General features: G+C 45.2%; 1 protein-coding gene across 12 annotated transcripts in view; it reads left to right on the top strand.

Moving 5' to 3' along the window:
* Positions 1-17,263, top strand: part of plekha7b (pleckstrin homology domain containing, family A member 7b) — a 713,202-nt gene that overhangs the window by 259,076 nt on the left and 436,863 nt on the right. The window contains exon 1 of one of the 12 annotated variants that reach the window (XM_072466386.1): positions 13,350-13,450. The exons of 8 other annotated variants lie outside the window; for them this stretch is intronic. In XM_072466386.1, the coding sequence (XP_072322487.1) occupies positions 13,380-13,450 (71 nt within the window). In that variant the 5' untranslated portion in view covers positions 13,350-13,379. Of the gene's footprint in view, positions 1-13,349; positions 13,451-16,828; positions 17,000-17,263 lie in introns of those variants that run through there. 3 more of the 12 variants (XM_072466394.1, XM_072466392.1, XM_072466389.1) reach the window with 3 other exon arrangements.

A 17,263-nucleotide genomic window follows, 5' to 3' on the forward strand; every position in this document is an offset into this window, starting at 1 on the left:
ACTATAAAGGAAATCTTTCTGGCATTTTTATGATGCATGTCGATGATTTTTTGTGGGGCGGGACTAGTGATTTTGAAGCTCTTGTAATCTCTGTTTTGAGGAAAGAATTCAGGATTGGAAGTCAGGCTTCCGGTGCATTTAAATATATTGGACTGGAAATTGGACAGACTAAGTTAGGGGCAACTTTACGTCAGCAACCTTATTTGGGAAGCATCACCCCAATAGCAATTAGTTGTGGCTGAGTTTTACAAAAAGACGCAATGGTTTCAAAGATAGAAAAAGAGCAACTGCAAAGTTTAATTGGGCAACTGAACTGGCTAGGTAGACAGACTAGACCGGACGTGAGTTTTGATGTCTTAGAGTTGAGTACAAAAATGAATGATCCCAAAGTGGAAGACATAATAAGAGCAAATAAAGCATTGGCCAAACTAAAAATGCAGGAGCATGTTTTGAAATTCCTGGTTTAGGTGACCTTAGGCACTTGAAACACATAGTTTATAGTGATGCGTCCTACACAAATCTATGTGTTGGGGTTTCAAGCGCAGGATGTTGTATAATTTTCCTTTTGGGGAACAATGGTAAATGTTGCCCGCTTGTGTGGGAAACAAAGAAAATAAGGAGAGTGGTAAAAAGCACTTTGGCTGCTGAGATTTTAAGCCTTGTAGAGGCGGTGGATATGGCCTTTTATATAAGTATGATATTGACAGAAATTTGGGGATTAGGGGATTTGGGTAATATACCTATTGACTGTCACATTGACAAAAAATCCCTGTGGGAAAATGTGCACTCTACAAAAAGTGTCAATGAAAAGAGGTTACGGATAGACATCGCAAGTTTGAAGCAGATGTTGGATAGAGGGAAAATAACAAAAATTAAATGGGTCGACAGGAGCTATCAACTGTCAGACTTTTTTTTCGAAAAGAGGGGCGAGTTCACAGAAACTTTTGGGTATTGTTAATGAAGGGCACTTGTTTCTGTGACTGATTTCTTTTCTTTCTCATCCCAAAAAAAAGGGAGAGAAATCATGTGTGTTTTTGAGTTTCTTGAAATTTTGTTTTCACCTAATTATTATTTTTTTCTCTAAGGAAGGGGAGGCTGTTAAGTAATGGGTTAAGAGACATTGCAATTAGTTGTCTCATTTATGTTAAGTAACCATTAGTTGACAATGATATGTAAAGGAGCTTCAGGTGGCCTCCGTCAGGTGATGTATAGTGAGTGTTTTGTGCAAAGGCTGTTGGAATGAAATAAATGGGTGTTTGTGAAAAAGGAACAGAACTTTAGACTTTTCATATCACAGCAACTACATGTCTAACAAAGAATAGTTTTAACAAACTATTGCAATGGCACATGCATGGAATTTCTGTCCAACCTCAGTGTAAGATATTTTTGTTTCCATCAAGATTTCAATAAAGTTGAAGATTGAGTGTCTTGTGTTTCTATGTATTGTTCACTCAGTGATAAAAACCATTGCTGAATGTATCCATTTAGTCTTTCTAAACCGAGCTATGTCTGGGCAGCATTTTGAACTTCATAATTGCTTGGATGCTTCGGGTCTGTTACTAGTTTACCAACTTTTATAACCTTTTTGTGCTGGATGAGAATAAAAGCTTGTTCCCCTGCCGCATTCTAAAAGGTGGTGTGTGTTGTGACCTGCTGAGTATTTCCAGCATGTTTTGCTTTTATTTCCACTTTCTGGCACCTGCAGTATATTTGCTTTTGTGGTATTTTGAAAGTTCTCAGTTGGATCACTAACTTCAGTACTTGGCCAAGCACTATGATCTTGCTCTGATAAGGAGAAAGAATGGAAAGCTAATTGAGCCAAATCTACCCCGTTAAAGGTGGCATGAGTTGGGTAGTGGGAGCAACACTAATGATAGGAGTATCATTAATAACCTGGATATTTCCCCCCAGTCTATTTTAAATATATTCATCTCAAAGAGACAGGCTGGTACCTATGGAGGATTTAAAGGGGATGAGCAAATTTAGCATCAATTCTTCTTTCATGGAATATATTTCTTAGCATATATTGAGTTCTCAAGGTGGCTGTGCCTGATGACCGGCAAAAGGTTGGCTCTGCTGAGTGTTGCATCTCAGCTGTTGGCAGAGCAGTCTGGCTCAACTGGCTTTGTGGCACCAGGACTGACAGTGGATTGGTGAGGCGACATCTCGAATACTGCGTGCAATTTTAGTCTCCTTATTTAAGGAAGGATGTAACTGTGTTGGAGGCATTTCAGAAGAGGCTTACTAGATTATAACCTGGAATGAGCTGGTTGTCATGTGAGGAAAGATTGGACAGACTGGTCTCATTTCCACTGGAGTTTAGAAGAGTGGGTGGTGACATGATTGAAATGCATAAAACACAGCATGGTCTTGACAAGGCATATATGGAAAGCATGTTTCCACTTGTGAATGAGTCCAGAATTAGAGGCACTATTTGAAATGGGGGGCGGGGAGGGGGGGGGTCACCCTTATCAGACAGAGATGAGGAGAAATATTTTCTCTGAGGGTTGTGCAGAAGACAGACAAGTCCCCGGGGCCTGATGGCCTACATCCTAGGGTATTGAAGGAAGTGGCAGCGGAGATAGAGGATCCATTGGTTATAATCCCAAATTCCCTGGACAAGGGAAAGGTTCTAGTGGATTGGAAAAATGCTAACATAACGGCCTTATTCAAAAAGGGAGGGCGGCAGAATGTGGGAAATTACAGACCAGTTGGTTTAGCATCTGTTGTTGTGAAATTGTTAGAATCAATTATCAAGGAAGTAATATCAGGACATTTGGAAAGTCAAAATGCTATCTATCAGAGTCAGCATGGTTTTATGAAGGGCAAATCATGTTTGACTAATTCGAAGATGTAACAAGCCAAGTAGATGATGGGGATCCTGTAGATGTAATATATCTGGACTTCTGGAAGGCAGTTGATAAGGTGCCACGCAGAAGGTTACTTCACGAGGTTAGATCACGTGGGATTAGGCGTAATGTATTAGCTTGGATAGAAGACTGGCTGGCGGACAGGAGACAGAGAGTCAGGATAAATGGGTCATTTTCTGGATGGCAAGATGTAACTAGTGGGGTGCCACAGGGGTTTGTCTTGTGGGCCCCAGCTATTTACAATATATATTAACGACTTGGATACAGGGATATAAGCTTCTATAGCCAAATTTGCAGATGACACAAAAGTAGGTTGGACAGTAAATTTCAATGTGGAAATAGGAAACTTACAAATGGATAAAGATAGGTTAGGAGAGTGGGCCAAAATGTGGCAATTGGAGTTTAACATGGATAAATGTGAGGTCATGCATTTTGGTTCGAAATATGGAAAGGCAACTTACTATCTAAATGGGGAGAGACTTTGGGGTGCTCCGTTGCATAGGGATCTGGGGGTCCTCGATCATGAGTCACAGAAAACTAGCATGCATGTACAGCAGATAATAAAGAATGTGAATGGAATAGAGTATAAAGATAAGGAAGTGTTGCAACTATACAAGGTATTGGTGAAACCACTGCAGCACAGTTTTGGTCCCATTATTTGAGGAAAGGTGTAGTGGCATTGGAGGAAGTTCAGAGGAAGTTCACTAGATTGATTCAGAGATGAGGGTTTGTTGTATGAGGAGTGATTGAACAGTTTAAGCCTACGTTCTCTCGAGTTTAGAAGAATGAGAGGAGATCAAATTGAGGTATATAAGATGATAAAAGATATGGATAAAGTAGACATGGAGCGGATGATTCCTCTTGTCGGGCATTCAAGGTCATAGTCTTAGGATAAGAGGTATCAAAGTTAAAACTAAGATGAGGAGAAACAACTTCTCCCAAAGGGTCGTGAACCTGCCGAATCCACTACCCCGGAGTGTGGTGGATGCGGGACAATAGTAAATTTAAGGAGGAATTAGACAGATTTGTAATTGGTAATGGGTTGAAGGGTTATGGAGAATGGGCAGGACATATAAGTTAGAGGTAGATAGAGAAGAATAGAAGGTTATTGGGGGTAGCTGACAATGTGAAACTTGAATCACTAACCGATTAGCAGTGATCTTATTGAATGGCACTGAGTTTGGCCAAATGGCCTACTCCTCCTATTTCATATGTTTGTATGTTGATATGGATGTGGCCACAATCCAGTAGAAGGTGTGCTGTGATCCTGAGGGAAGTTGGCATTCATCTCTTCCTTGGTGCCACTTTCACTTGCATGGGCTTGAGCCTCAACACTCAGATATGAGGAGAGAAGGGTAGAAAGGTGCTGTGACAATTGGGAAGCCTTTATGCATGCTTTCTCGCAAATATTGGAAGCTGCAGAAAATTGTGGAGTTCGGAGCGAACACATCAATTGGGAGTGAACTTTGATATATTGTCTGTCACGTTACATAACCCCCACCCTATCCCAGTCACCCTGACAGCCACACCATTGCACTTCACAATTTCTGGAATGGAACAATGCAACTAAGGTTCATATTTTAAAGGCTGGATTCTGGCAGTAGCATCCTGCTCTCTCTCATGGGGCAAGAACACAGTCTTGAGCTGTCCTTTGTTTCTTCTCTTGTTCCAGTAAACATGTGCTCATTGCATCGTCCAATGCAGACCCTTCTGTTAACTCTTCTGTTTCTGAAATGGAGTCAGTCATGGTGCCTTGCAGTTGTAGATCTTTCCTCCCCTCTCTCTACTGCTAAGGAACCTGGGACAATGGCAGAACATGGGAGGGAAAAAAAGGACAGGGAAAATAGTTGGTAACTAGAGACATCTGGTTAAATGATGAAAAATGAATGGTTGTAGGTCTAAGTACACAGTATGCCACTCTTCTTCCTGGCTCACCATCTGCATCTGCTCTTGATCTTCCTCTGCTCAGGAAATTCATTTCAAACTCCCCAGCAGATGTCAGCATTTCATAGAATCATAGAACTTACAGTGCAGAAGGAGGCCATTCGGCCCATTGAGTCTGCACCGGCTCCTGGAAAGAGCACCCCTTAAGCTCACACACCCTATCCCCGTAGACCAGTAATCCCACCTAACTTGAGGTCAATTTAGCATGGGCAATCCACCTAACTTGAACATCTTTGGACTGTGGAAGGAAACTGGAGTACCCGGAGGAAACCCATGCAGACACTGGGAGAACGTGCAGAGTCCGCACACAGTTACCCAAGCCTGGAATAGAACCTGGGACCCAGGAGCTGTGAAGCCACTGTGCTACTGTGCCACCCCGTGAAACTAGGAAGACCATCCTCTGGCGAGGGTCTTCTCCCTGCAACATTGTGTGCTGTTTTGGCATGTAGGAGGATTGGAACGCATTTGTAAGTGACGTACGGCATATCTGAACATTTGTTAAAGCAGATAGTTTGTCCTGTGTTAAAACCAGCAGCAGATGTGTGCAAGGGAGGCTATTAATAATAGTGCGAACAGTGGCAATGCCAGAGTTTGAAAGTGTCAGCAGGAGGAGGACGAGTATTGCAATGGTTGGATGGGAGGAATGTGAAACCTGAAGGTCAGGATTTTCATTCACGTTGTTGCAGTAATGTAAAATGAGGCTGTGTTTGCAGTGATGGGGGTACGAATTTAGTAGCCAAGTCATTGAATTCCTTTCTAAACATGTGATGGCCCTCATGAGGACCATGGAGGATCGCTGATTGATGTCCACGTGTGCTTTGTAAAATCGAGTTGCCGTGATGAGCTGCCGAAGGCCTGGCCTAGCTTAGGGAGTCATTAGAGGGACCTTTAAATGTAGCTGCCAGACCATGACCGACAGTTCCTGATAGTCATGGACTGGGACATTTGTTTTGTGTGCCGCAGTAGCGACTTTATTTTCAATTTAAAATAAACCAGTTTGGCCTTTCACTCCGTGCCTCCTGGAATTGGTATAGTACAGTTTGGGTCCAAGAGGCTAATTTTCAGGCACTCCCATGCCGTGTAACTTCGGAGCATCCCACCCTGGCAGTGTGGCTTGTCCGCCTTTATTACCCAAAGGGAACAGCATATTCTTCCTCCTGCCAAAGTACGTCATTGAACGTTTCAGGGCATTATCAACAACTGGGGTGTTTTTCCAGTCAATTTGTTTAGCCTCGGCTCCACAATTAATACTGCACCGCCCCTCTTAACAGGTGCACATCATGCGGAGGCGGAGTGAGTGAATCACTCCAAGGATAACTTCACTCCCTCTCGGCCGTCCCCTGTCCAATTAGCAGCAGAGTTCACACTGACAGTTTGCCGACCTATTTTTAGTGAGACACAAACCTGCAAAACTATCTCATGTTGACGTCAGTGAGCTTGTGACGTAGTGACTCATTCAATTTGTGTCTGCTTTGGGCAAAAATGGAAAATCTCGCTTTTGGTTGCATTTTAAAGCTCCACCCAGTGGCCTGACTAGAACTGCAAGCACTTGTTGATTTTGGACAATTGAATTAACCACCAGATAACTGGCAACTAATTTGCTGCGAACTGTTAATACAGAGCAGTATTTAATTTTTACAAATATTTTACTGAGTGGTGAAATATTTTAAATGCCAGCAAGAAATAACAAGAATGGAAAACATATGCGCTGTAGCTAAATAGGATTTTTAACTGTTGTAACTTTGTTTAAATATTGTTTAAAATCAGATCCCACTAAGTTCCCTCTTAGCTCCAAGGTATTGGCTGGTGTGAAACACAGCCACGCTGACCAGCAGGTTCCAAGTTCAATCTTGCTCGGTATGTGCTGTGCTGCCTGATCTTGGCCAGTGCAACATTTGCGATCTTCCTGATTCAACATTGTTGCCATCAGCTTTGGATTATAACCACTGATCCCCTACCCCCCTTTTTCTTTGTATCGTAGTGTGCTGGTAATGGTTCTACTGCTGCCGTTTCCAGCTGCTTTATAACCGTTATTTGTTTCTTTACTTCCATTACCACCCCCTTTCGCGTTGCACCATTAGACATAGGAGCAGAATTAGGCCACGCGGCCCATCGAGTCTGCTCCGCCATTCAATCATGGCTGATATTTTTCTCATCCCCATTCTCCTGCCTTCTCCCCATAACCCCTGATCCCCTTATTAATCAAGAACCTATCTATCTCTGTCTAAAACACACTCCGATTTGGTCTCCACAGCTTTCTGCGGCAAAATATTCCATAGATTCACCACCCTCTGGCTGAAGAAATTCCTCCTCATCTCTGTTTTAAAGGATGGTGTCCTCTGGTTTCAGTTTTTCCTACAAGTGGAAACATCCTCTCCACGTCTACTCTATCCAGACCTTGCAGTATCCTGTAAGTTTCAATAAGTTCCCCCCTCATCCTTCTAAACTCCAACGAGTACAGACCCAGAGTCCTCAACCGTTCCTCATACTGATGTGTTAGGCAGGTTGGTTCGGTGTGGACTGCACTCGATGCAGGGAAGTTAGAAACAGACGTCTAACACAGGAGAAGACCCAACACTGGTTTATTCAACTAGATGAATTGCTGTACATATTCAGCTGTGGGTCGACACTATACTGATCTTTTTTTTAAAGAAATATTTTAATTTTAATTTTTACATATTTTCACCAAAACCCCCCCTTACTGAAAAAAGAAAAACAAAGAACACATAAATAAACATCTTACAACTACATCACGAATTCCCCCAATATACAAACCCCTCATGAAGCAATAATAAACACAGTACACCTCCCCCACCCCCTCTGGGCTGCTGCTGACCACCCCCTAACGCCCCGCTAGGAAGTCTAGGAACGGTTGCCACCGCCTGAAGAACCCTTGCACAGACCCTCTCAAGGCAAATTTTACCCACTCCAATTTAATGAACCCTGCCATGTCGCTGATCCAGGCTTCCACGCTCGGGGGCCTCGCATCCTTCCACTGTAGCAGAATTCTCCGCCGGGCTACCAGGGACGCAAAGGTATACCGGCCTCTTTCGCCTCCTGCACTCCCGGCTCGTCCGATACCCCAAATAGTGCTAACTCCCAGCTCAACTCAACCCGGGTGTTCACCACCCCAGACACCATCCTCGCAATACCCCTCCAGAACCCATCCAGCGCCGGGCACGCCCAGAACATATGGGTATGATTTGCTGGGCTCCCCGAGCACCTCCCACACCTGTCTTCCACCCCAAAGAACCTGCTCAGCCTCGCCCCTGTCATATGCGCTCTGTCTCCCCAAGCTCCTCCTCCCATTTACCCTTTAGCTTCTCCACCGAGGTCTCCTCCTCCTCCTGCATCTCCTGGTAGATCGCCGAGACCCTGCCCTCTCCAACCCACACCCCCGAGAGCACCCTATCCTGGATCCTGAGTGCTGGAAGCAGCGGGATCTCCCTCACCTGCCATCTTACAAATGCCCTTACCTGCATTTACTTGAAGGCATTTCTGGGGGGAAGCCCGGACTTTTCCTCCAGCACCCCAAGGCTCGCAAACGTCCCATCTCAAAACAGGTCCCCCATCCTTCCAACTCAGGAACCCTCCATCCATTCTCCCCGGGACGAACCGATGGTTCTCCCGGATCGGGGACCAAACCAAAGCCTCTACCTCACCCCTGTGCCGCCTCCACTGCCCCCAAATTTTCAAAGTCGCCGCCGCCACCGGACTCGTGGCGTACCTAGTCGGCGGGAGCGGCAGCGGTGCTGTCACCAGCGCTCCCAGACTCGTGCCCATACAGGACACCATCTCCAGCCTCTTCCACGCCGCTCCCTCCCCCTCCATTACCCACTTGCGTATCATCGCCACATTGGCAGCCCAGTGATACCCACACAGATTAGGTAACGCTAACCCTCCTCTGTCCCTACTCCGCTCCAGAAACACCCTTCTCACTCTCGGGGTCTTTTTTGCCCACATGAATCCCATGATGCTCCTACTGACCCGCTTAAAAAAGGCCTTAGGGATCAGGATGGGGAGGCACTGGAATATAAAAAGGAACCTCGGGAGCACCGTCATTTTCACCGACTGTACCCTACCCACCAAGGAGAGTGGCAGCATATCCCACCTTTTAACTCCTCCACCATCTGCTCCACCAGCCTCGTCAAATTGAGCTTGTGTAGGGCCCCCCAGCTCCTGGCCACCTGGATCCCCAGGTACCGAAAACTCCTTTCCGCCCTCTTCAGTGGAAGCTTGTCTATCCCCCTTCCCTGGTCCCCTGGGGTGTACCACGAAGAGCTCACTCTTCCCCACGTTGAGCTTATACCTGGAAAAGTCCCCAAACTCCCTGAGGATCCGCATCACATCCGGCATCCCCCCCCCCCACTGGGTCAGCCACATACAGTAACAGGTCATCGGCATACAACAAAACACGGTCCCCCCCCCCCCCCTCTCGACCAGCCCTCTCCAGTTCCTGGACTCCCTTAGAGCCATAGCCAAAGGCTCAATTGCCAATGCAAATAGCAAGGGGGATAGGGGGCACCCCTGCCTCGTGCCCCGGTACAGCCAAAAGTTTTCCGACCTCCTCCGATTCGTGGCCACACTCGCCACCGGGGCTTTGTAAAGTAGCCTCACCCAACTAATGAACCCTCCACCGAACCCAAACCACCTCAACACTTCCCAAAAGTACCCCCACTCCACCCTATTGAAGGCCTCCTCCGCGTCCATCGCCGCCACTATCTCCGCTTCCCCCTCCACTGCAGGCATCATGATTACGTTAAGGAGCCTCCGCACATTGGTATTCAGCTGCCTTCCCTTAACTAAACCCGACTAAACTACAATCTTCTACACTTCCTGGGTCCGTATCCCTTTATTCCCATCCTATTCATGTATTTGTCAAGATGTCCCTTAAATGTCACTCTCGTCCCTGCTCCCACCACCTCCTCCGGCAGTGAGTTCCAGGCACCTACTACCCTCTGTGTAAAACTTGCCTCGTACATCTACTCTAAACCTTGCCTCTCGCACCTTAAACCTATGCCCCCTAGTAATTGACCCCTCTACCCTGGGGAAAAGCCTCTGACTTGCCACTCTGGCTATGCCCCTCATAATTTTGTAGACCTCTATCAGGTCGCCCCTCAACCTCCGTCGTTCCAGTGAGAACAAACCGAGTTTATTCAACCGTTCCTCACAGCTAATGCCCTCATACCAGGCAACATCCTGGTAAATCTCTTCTGCACCCTCTCTAAAGCCTCCACATCCTTCTGGTAATGTGGCGACCAGAATTGAACACTATACGCCAAGTATGGCCTAACGAAGGTTCTATACAGCTGCAACATGACTTGCCAATTTTAATACTCAGTGCTCCGGCCAATGAAGGCAAGCATGCCTTCTTGACTACCTTCTCCACCTGTGTTGCCCCTTTCAGTGACCTGTGGACCTGTACACCTAGATCTCCCTGACTTTCAATACTCTTGAGGGTTCTACCATTCACTCTATATTCCCTACCTGCATTATACCTTCCAAAATGCATTACCTCACATTTGTCCGGATTAAACTCCATCTGCCATCTCTCCGCTCAAGTCTCCAAACAATCCAAATCCTGCTGTATCCTCTGACAATCCTCATCGCTATCCGCAATTCCACCAACCTTTGCGCCGTCTGCAAACTTATTAATCAGACCAGTTACATTTTTCTCCAAATCATTTATATATACTACGAACAGCAAAGGTCCCAGCACTGATCCCTGCTGAACACCACTAGTCACAGCCCTTCAATTAGAAAAGCACCCTTCCATTGCTTACTCTCTGCCTTCTATGACCTAGCCAGTTCTGTATCCATCTTGCCAGCTCACCCCTGATCCCATGTGACTTCACCTTTTGTACCAGTCTACCATGAGGGACCTTGTCAAAGGCCTTACTGAAGTCCATATAGACAACATCCATTGCCCTACCTGCATCAATCATCTTTGTGACCTCTTTGGAATAACTCTATCAAGTTAGCGAGACACGACCTCCCCTTCACAAAACCATGCTGCCTCTCACTAATACGTCCATTTGCTTCCAAATGGGAGTAGATCCTGTCTCGAAGAATTCTCTCCAGTAATTTCCCTACCACTGATATATGGCTCACCGGCCTGTAGTTCCCTGGATTATCCTTGCTACCCTTGTTAAACAGAGCAACAACATTGGCTATTCTCCAGTCCTCTGGGACATCACCTGAAGACAGTGAGGATCGAAAGATTTTTGTCAAAGCCTCAGCAATTTCCTCTCTAGCCTCCTTCAGTATTCTGGGGTAGATCCCATCAGGCCCTGGGGACTTATCGCCCTTAATATTTTTCAAGACGCCCAATACCTTGTCTTTTTGGATCTCAATGTGACCCAGGCTATCTACACACCCTTCTCCAGACTCAACATCCACCAATTCCTTCTCTTTGGTGAATACTGATGTAAAGTATTCATTTAGTACCTCGCCCATTTCCTCTGGCTCCACACACAGATTCCCTTGCCTATCCTTCAGTGGGCCAACCCTTTCCCTGGCTACCCTCTTGCTTTTTATGTATGTGCAAAAAGCCTTGGGATTTTCCTTAACCCTATTTGCCAATTACTTTTCGTGACCCCTTCTAGCCCTCCTGACTCCTTGCTTAAGTTCCTTCCTACTTTCCTTATATTCCACACAGGCGTTGTCTGTTCCTAGCCTTCTAGCCCTGACAAATGTTTCTTTTTTCTTTTTGACGAGGCCTACAATATCTCCCGTTATCCAAGGTTCCTGAAATTTGCCGTATATATCCTTCTTCCTCACAGGAACAAGCTGGTCCTGAATTCCTTTCAACTGACACTTGAAAGCCTCCGACGTGTCAGATGTTGATTTACCCTCAAACATCCGCCCCCAATCTAGGTTCTTCAGTTCCTGCCTAATATTGTTAGAATTAGCCTTCCCCCAGTTAAGCACATTCACCCTAGGACCACTCTTATCCTTGTCCACCAGCACTTTAAAACTTACTGAATTGTGATCACTGTTCCCGAAATGCTCCCCTACTGAAAATGCGACCACCTGGCCGGGCTCATTCCCCAATACCAGGTCCAGTACAGCCCCTTCCCTAGTTGGACTGTCTACATATTGTTTTAAGAAGCCTTCTTGGATTCTCCGTACAAACTCTGCCCCGTCTAAGCCCCTAGCACTAAGTGAGTCCCAGTCAATATTGGGGAAGTTGAAGTCTCCCATCACAACAACCCTGTTGTTTTTACTCTTTTCCAAAATCTGTCGACCTGTCTGCTCCTCTATCTCCCGCTGGCTGTTGGGAGGCCTGTAGTAAACCCCCAACATTGTGACTGCACCCTTCTTATTCCTGATCTCTACCCGTATAGCCTCACTGCCCTCTGAGGTGTCCTCCCGTAGTACAGCTATGATATTCTCAAACTTCCAGTTGCGGCTATGCGGAGCTAAGTCGCACATTCGGCAGCTCCCACTAAAAATGGACTTTTGGGCTCTTTTCAGGGCCCCCAATGGCACTTTTTCGACGTTTCCCGGTGTGGGAAGGAAATTGCAATAGGTCCCCGACAGTGTATGGCTTGGACCAGGAGCGGGGCGACTAAAAAAAGTGGTGGTGAACCCAAAGAAGGTGCAAGGGAAGAAGAGCAAAATGGCGGCGGGCGTGGCCAATCCACCTACACTGCATATTTTTGGGTTGTGGGGGTGAGACCCATGGAGGCACAGGGAGAATGTGTAAACTCCACACGGACAGTGACCCGGGTCCTCGGCGCTGTGAGGGGCGAACACATTTAACAAAAGTAAACTAAATTACCTCCAGCGTGAACTAATATACAGATTTTGTTTGGTGATGTATCATAATTACCTATTCCATCTAATTAACAGAAATATTATTGACACTTGAGTCGAAGTGACAACATGTCTTCTATTTGGTTGTGTGACGTAAATGACAGTGTGCAAAGCTTAGCTCCATTTACAATAATGATATAATGGACAGACATACTATATTCTTCTAAACTTCTAAAAGGCTAGATTTTTGGAAATACAAGATGCACTATTCAGATAGGCCTTAGGCCTGTTTCATTTATATGTGTCAACTGTTCAAACTGGTTTCACCAGTTTGATGTGAAATATAGGCTTAATCTCAAAAAGCCACAGCCGTGTTTAGTGAGTTCAAACAGTAGGTTTGTTGCAGACTGTATGTCTGTGTTGTCTACCTTGCATTAAAGAAGATAAAAATAAATGCTATCCTTTTGAGCGAGATTCTCCCATGGTGAACAAAAAGAAGCATTTATACCAGCCCATCTTCATTAGCTGATGGAAGGGATTTGCAGTGTTCGCGGTATTTCATAACAGGTACTGGCACATTGCCAGACAAAGCACGGCTGCTGTTGTAAGGCTTCTCCTTCAGCTTTCCATAGCACTGTCAATGAAGGAGAGGAGCACATGAAAGGTTTCTTCGGGATTCTGTGAGGAATACACCTTCTATTCGTAGCAGAGAAAGTGGGTCCTGACTTTTGATAGATTGTATTGCTTTTGGGATTGTGCGCTACTGGGACACTGCAAGCTTTTCTTCTTTTGAGTGGCGGAGGCAGAATGCTGGGACGATTTGGATTTTCAGGTCTGCTACCTCAGGTTGCACATGCTTTCTCTCAAGTACAAGACAGGTGTGTATAAAGACTGGCATGCTGAAGGATTCCATTAATGACTGTTATTTTCACTCAAGGTCAAACATAGAACAAATTTTGTCTTGTGAAATTTGTGCATGTCCTGGCTTGTATTTTGTAGATTTATCACATTGATAAATTTAGAATGATTTAACCCATTCTTTTAAAGAGATTTAATTAATCTGACGGGAGTAGACTTGTGACTTGAACTATCTAATTAATGTGGTAGGTGCAAGCCAGAGTATGATAATTACAGGGTCCAAGGCATTTGTATAGATGCTATATTATTATCAAGTAATTTTAACTGACTTGCACAGATCTGTTTTCGAGACAATGGCCACCATATAAAATCTATGCAAGCACTCATTGTTTATAAAAGCAAATTCTGTCTTTTCCTGTTGATTGATTATTATAGTTAAAGGGTTCCATATAATAATTTTGAAATGTTGGCAATAAGCAGTGCTGTTTCGGACTGAGGAATAATGGTCCATACTCACTGTTAGACCTTGAAATTGCTGACATCCAGCTTTCAGTTAACTCCTATTTACACCAACTGGCCACTGTTCCATGCCTGAAGTAGAATGTTTGCAATTTTGACCCCAAGCTGAGATTCCTACCCTTAATAGTTTGCATCATAATCTACTTCCTTCCATCTCTGTCATGTCACCCACTCTTGCCACAGTTAAGTAACAGCAATAGCAAGATTGCTTTTATGTAGCACCTTTAACAGAATAAAATATCTCAGTGCTCTTCACAGGAGTATTATCCAACAGAATTTGACACCGTACAGGTGACCAAAAGCGTCATCAAAGGGGGATGATTTTAGGAGTGTCTTAAAGGAGGAAGGTGAGGTGGGAAAGGTTTAGGAAGGGAATTCATGAGCTTCAGACATGACTGTCAATGGGAGAAATAATTAAACCTCGGAAAGGACCAGGACCTGGTTGAATTTGCAGCATGAGAATGGCCAGTGAGCACAGGGATGATGGTGATGGAAAGTGGCACTAGTTAGGACATGGGCAGCAGAGTTTTTCTTGGCCTTTAGTCTAGAGAGGGTGCAAGGCGGCACGGTAGTACAATGGTTAGCACTGTTGCTTTACAGCACCAGGGACCCGGGTTCGAATCCCGGCCTGGATCACTACCTGTGTGAAGTCTGCACCTTCTCCCCGTGTCTTCGTGGTCTTCCTCCGGGTGCTCCAGTTTCCTTCCACAAGTCCCGAAAGACCTGCTCGTTAGGTGAATTGGACATTCTGAATTTTCCCTCCGTGTACCCAACAGGCACCGCAACTTCATTGCAGTGTTAATGTAAGCTTACTTGTGACACTATTAAAGATTATTATTATTAAGGTGGAATGCCAGCTAGCAGATGCTGCTGACATCCTAAAGTATGCTTCCACCACATCAGAGTTTATTCTAGGCCATGTTCTCGTGTTCAAACTTCCATCCTCCAGCTTGCATAAGGTTCCTTTTGTCTGGACCCCAGTTGCCCATATCCTAACCTATATCAAACTCTGCTTCCAATCCTCTGAACAACATCAGTTCCTGTCCACTGATGCCTCAACTTAGAAATGTTATCCTGTTGTTTAAAAATAACTCCGCGTCAGCCCTTCAATTAGTGTGGCTCACTAATCTCCACTTCCCATCACAACCATCTATCCCTCAAGACCATTCTTCTGTCTCTCACATCTTGCATTGCCCCACCATTGATAGGTGTGCTTTTAGCCCTCTAGGCCTAGCACTGTGGAATTTCCACCCGAACCCCTTCTGTCTCATCACTGTTTTCTTTTTCTTTCAGATTACATAGAACATACAGTGCAGAAGGAGGCCATTCGGCCCATCGAGTCTGCACCAACCCACATTAATCCCTCACTTCCACCTTATCCCCGCAACCCAATAACCCCTCCCAACCCTTATGGACACTACGGGTAATTTAGCATGGCCAATCCACCTAACCTGCACGTCTTTGGACTGTGGGAGGAAACCGGAGCACCCGGAGGAAACCCACGCACACACGGGGAGAACGTGCAAACTCCGCACAGACAGTGACCCAGCGGGGAATCGAACCTGGGGTCCTGGCGCTGTGAAGCCACAGTGCTAATCACTTGTGCTACCATGCTGCCCAAATCCTATAGGGATAATCCTAAAATTCGCCCCATGCTTAAACTATTTTTCACCCCCTTAACATCTCTCTGGCTTGATATGTGCTTTTCCACAATATATCTTATGAATGCTCTTGAAGATAGTTTATGATCTGAAAGATACTGTATTCATGCACATTGCACATCTGGATGTTGACCCAGATGTACATTCGGTGGAAACCACTAGAGAACGAACGGGAATGAGCAGGCGGGAACCAAGCTGATATTTTGTTTCCTATTCTGACCTCAGTGAGGTCTATGTGTCACCTAATTCAGTTGTAGTTGAAATCCGCTAACTGGGAATAGAACATGAGCCTTCCTTGATATGTTTGTATAATCATACGTACTATTGAAATTGGGGCAGAAGAAGGTCATTTGGAGCTCCTCTGCCATTTTGTGTTAAGTTCCGCATTCCCATCTATCTCTGATGCCCTTTCATTCCCTTGCCTAACAAGAATCTAGCTACTTCTGCCTTAAAAATATTCAGTGAGCCCGCCTCTACCGCCTTCTGAGGCAGAATTCCAAAGTTGCCCAGCCCTCAAGAGAAAAAAAATTCTCCTCATCGTCCTTTTAGGGTGGCCCCTAATTTTAAAACAGTCCCCTTGTTCTGTACTGAGCGACAAAAGGACATATCCTTTCAATGTCTGCCTTCTTAATACCCTTCAGATCTTATATACTTCAATCAAGTCGCCCCTCACTTTTACTCCAGTGAAAACAAGCTCATCCTGTCCAACCTTTCCTGGTAAGTCAACCAGCTCATTCCAGGTATCAATCTGGTAAACTTCCTCCGAACTGCATCCAACATATTTACATCCTTCCTTAAATAAGGACACCAAAACTCGAGGTGCAGTTCTCACCAAGGAATCTCATTCATTGAATAACGTGACTCAAAAATCACGTTCAAGTGCCTCTTCCCTGTTGTCGTTTGCGTGGAACTGAAGTGTACGATGACCTGTTTTATGCTGAGTATTCGAGAGAGAGATGCATTTTATATCTTGTAGGATCATTTCAGCAGCGAAAGAGATATCGTGCACGTTAAATTTGTTTTAAAAATTCTCAAATAATTGGGGTGTTTAAGCGTTTTGGTGTAGTTGGTCATAAGTGCACATCTACGATGTGCTTGTTCTGCGCGGGATGTTCTTTCACTTTTGTTAACAGTTGCTTTCAGTTAATGGAAATTCCTGGGAGGGGCGTGTTCCGATGAGCTGATATTATTTACGTCTGGTGACCTATAAGGGAGTGCACCTTACGTGGGAGTAGGTTTGCCTGTGTCAGTTTCATGTGAAAATGAATTGGTGGTTTCGTAACGAAGTGGGTCGGAAAGAGAGTGGTTTGGCAGCTTCTTTTCTCTGTGACTGGGGTTTGAGTATCTTCCCTGTCGTACCGTCAACTCCTGGTTCTTCGAGTCTGTAAGGTATGTTTATTTGTCCCCCTTTCTGTGGGTAATTTTGGTACAAATGTTCGATTGCTTAGCTGTTATTTTGATCAACCTCACTTTTGCTCATCTTGAGGAGATGCCCTTGCACGCAGCCTGTGTTTAAATTCCAGCTGTCCACTGCATTACTTACTCTTGTCGTCACTCATCAAGCTGAGTATGACAGTGTCTCCACTACGAAGGGGCAGGAACGTGAGACCTCCACCATTTCCACGTTGCTTGGGCTAAAGCACATTACATTGA

Source organism: Scyliorhinus torazame, chromosome 10 (genome assembly GCF_047496885.1).
Source record: "Scyliorhinus torazame isolate Kashiwa2021f chromosome 10, sScyTor2.1, whole genome shotgun sequence".
NCBI lineage: Eukaryota > Metazoa > Chordata > Chondrichthyes > Carcharhiniformes > Scyliorhinidae > Scyliorhinus > Scyliorhinus torazame.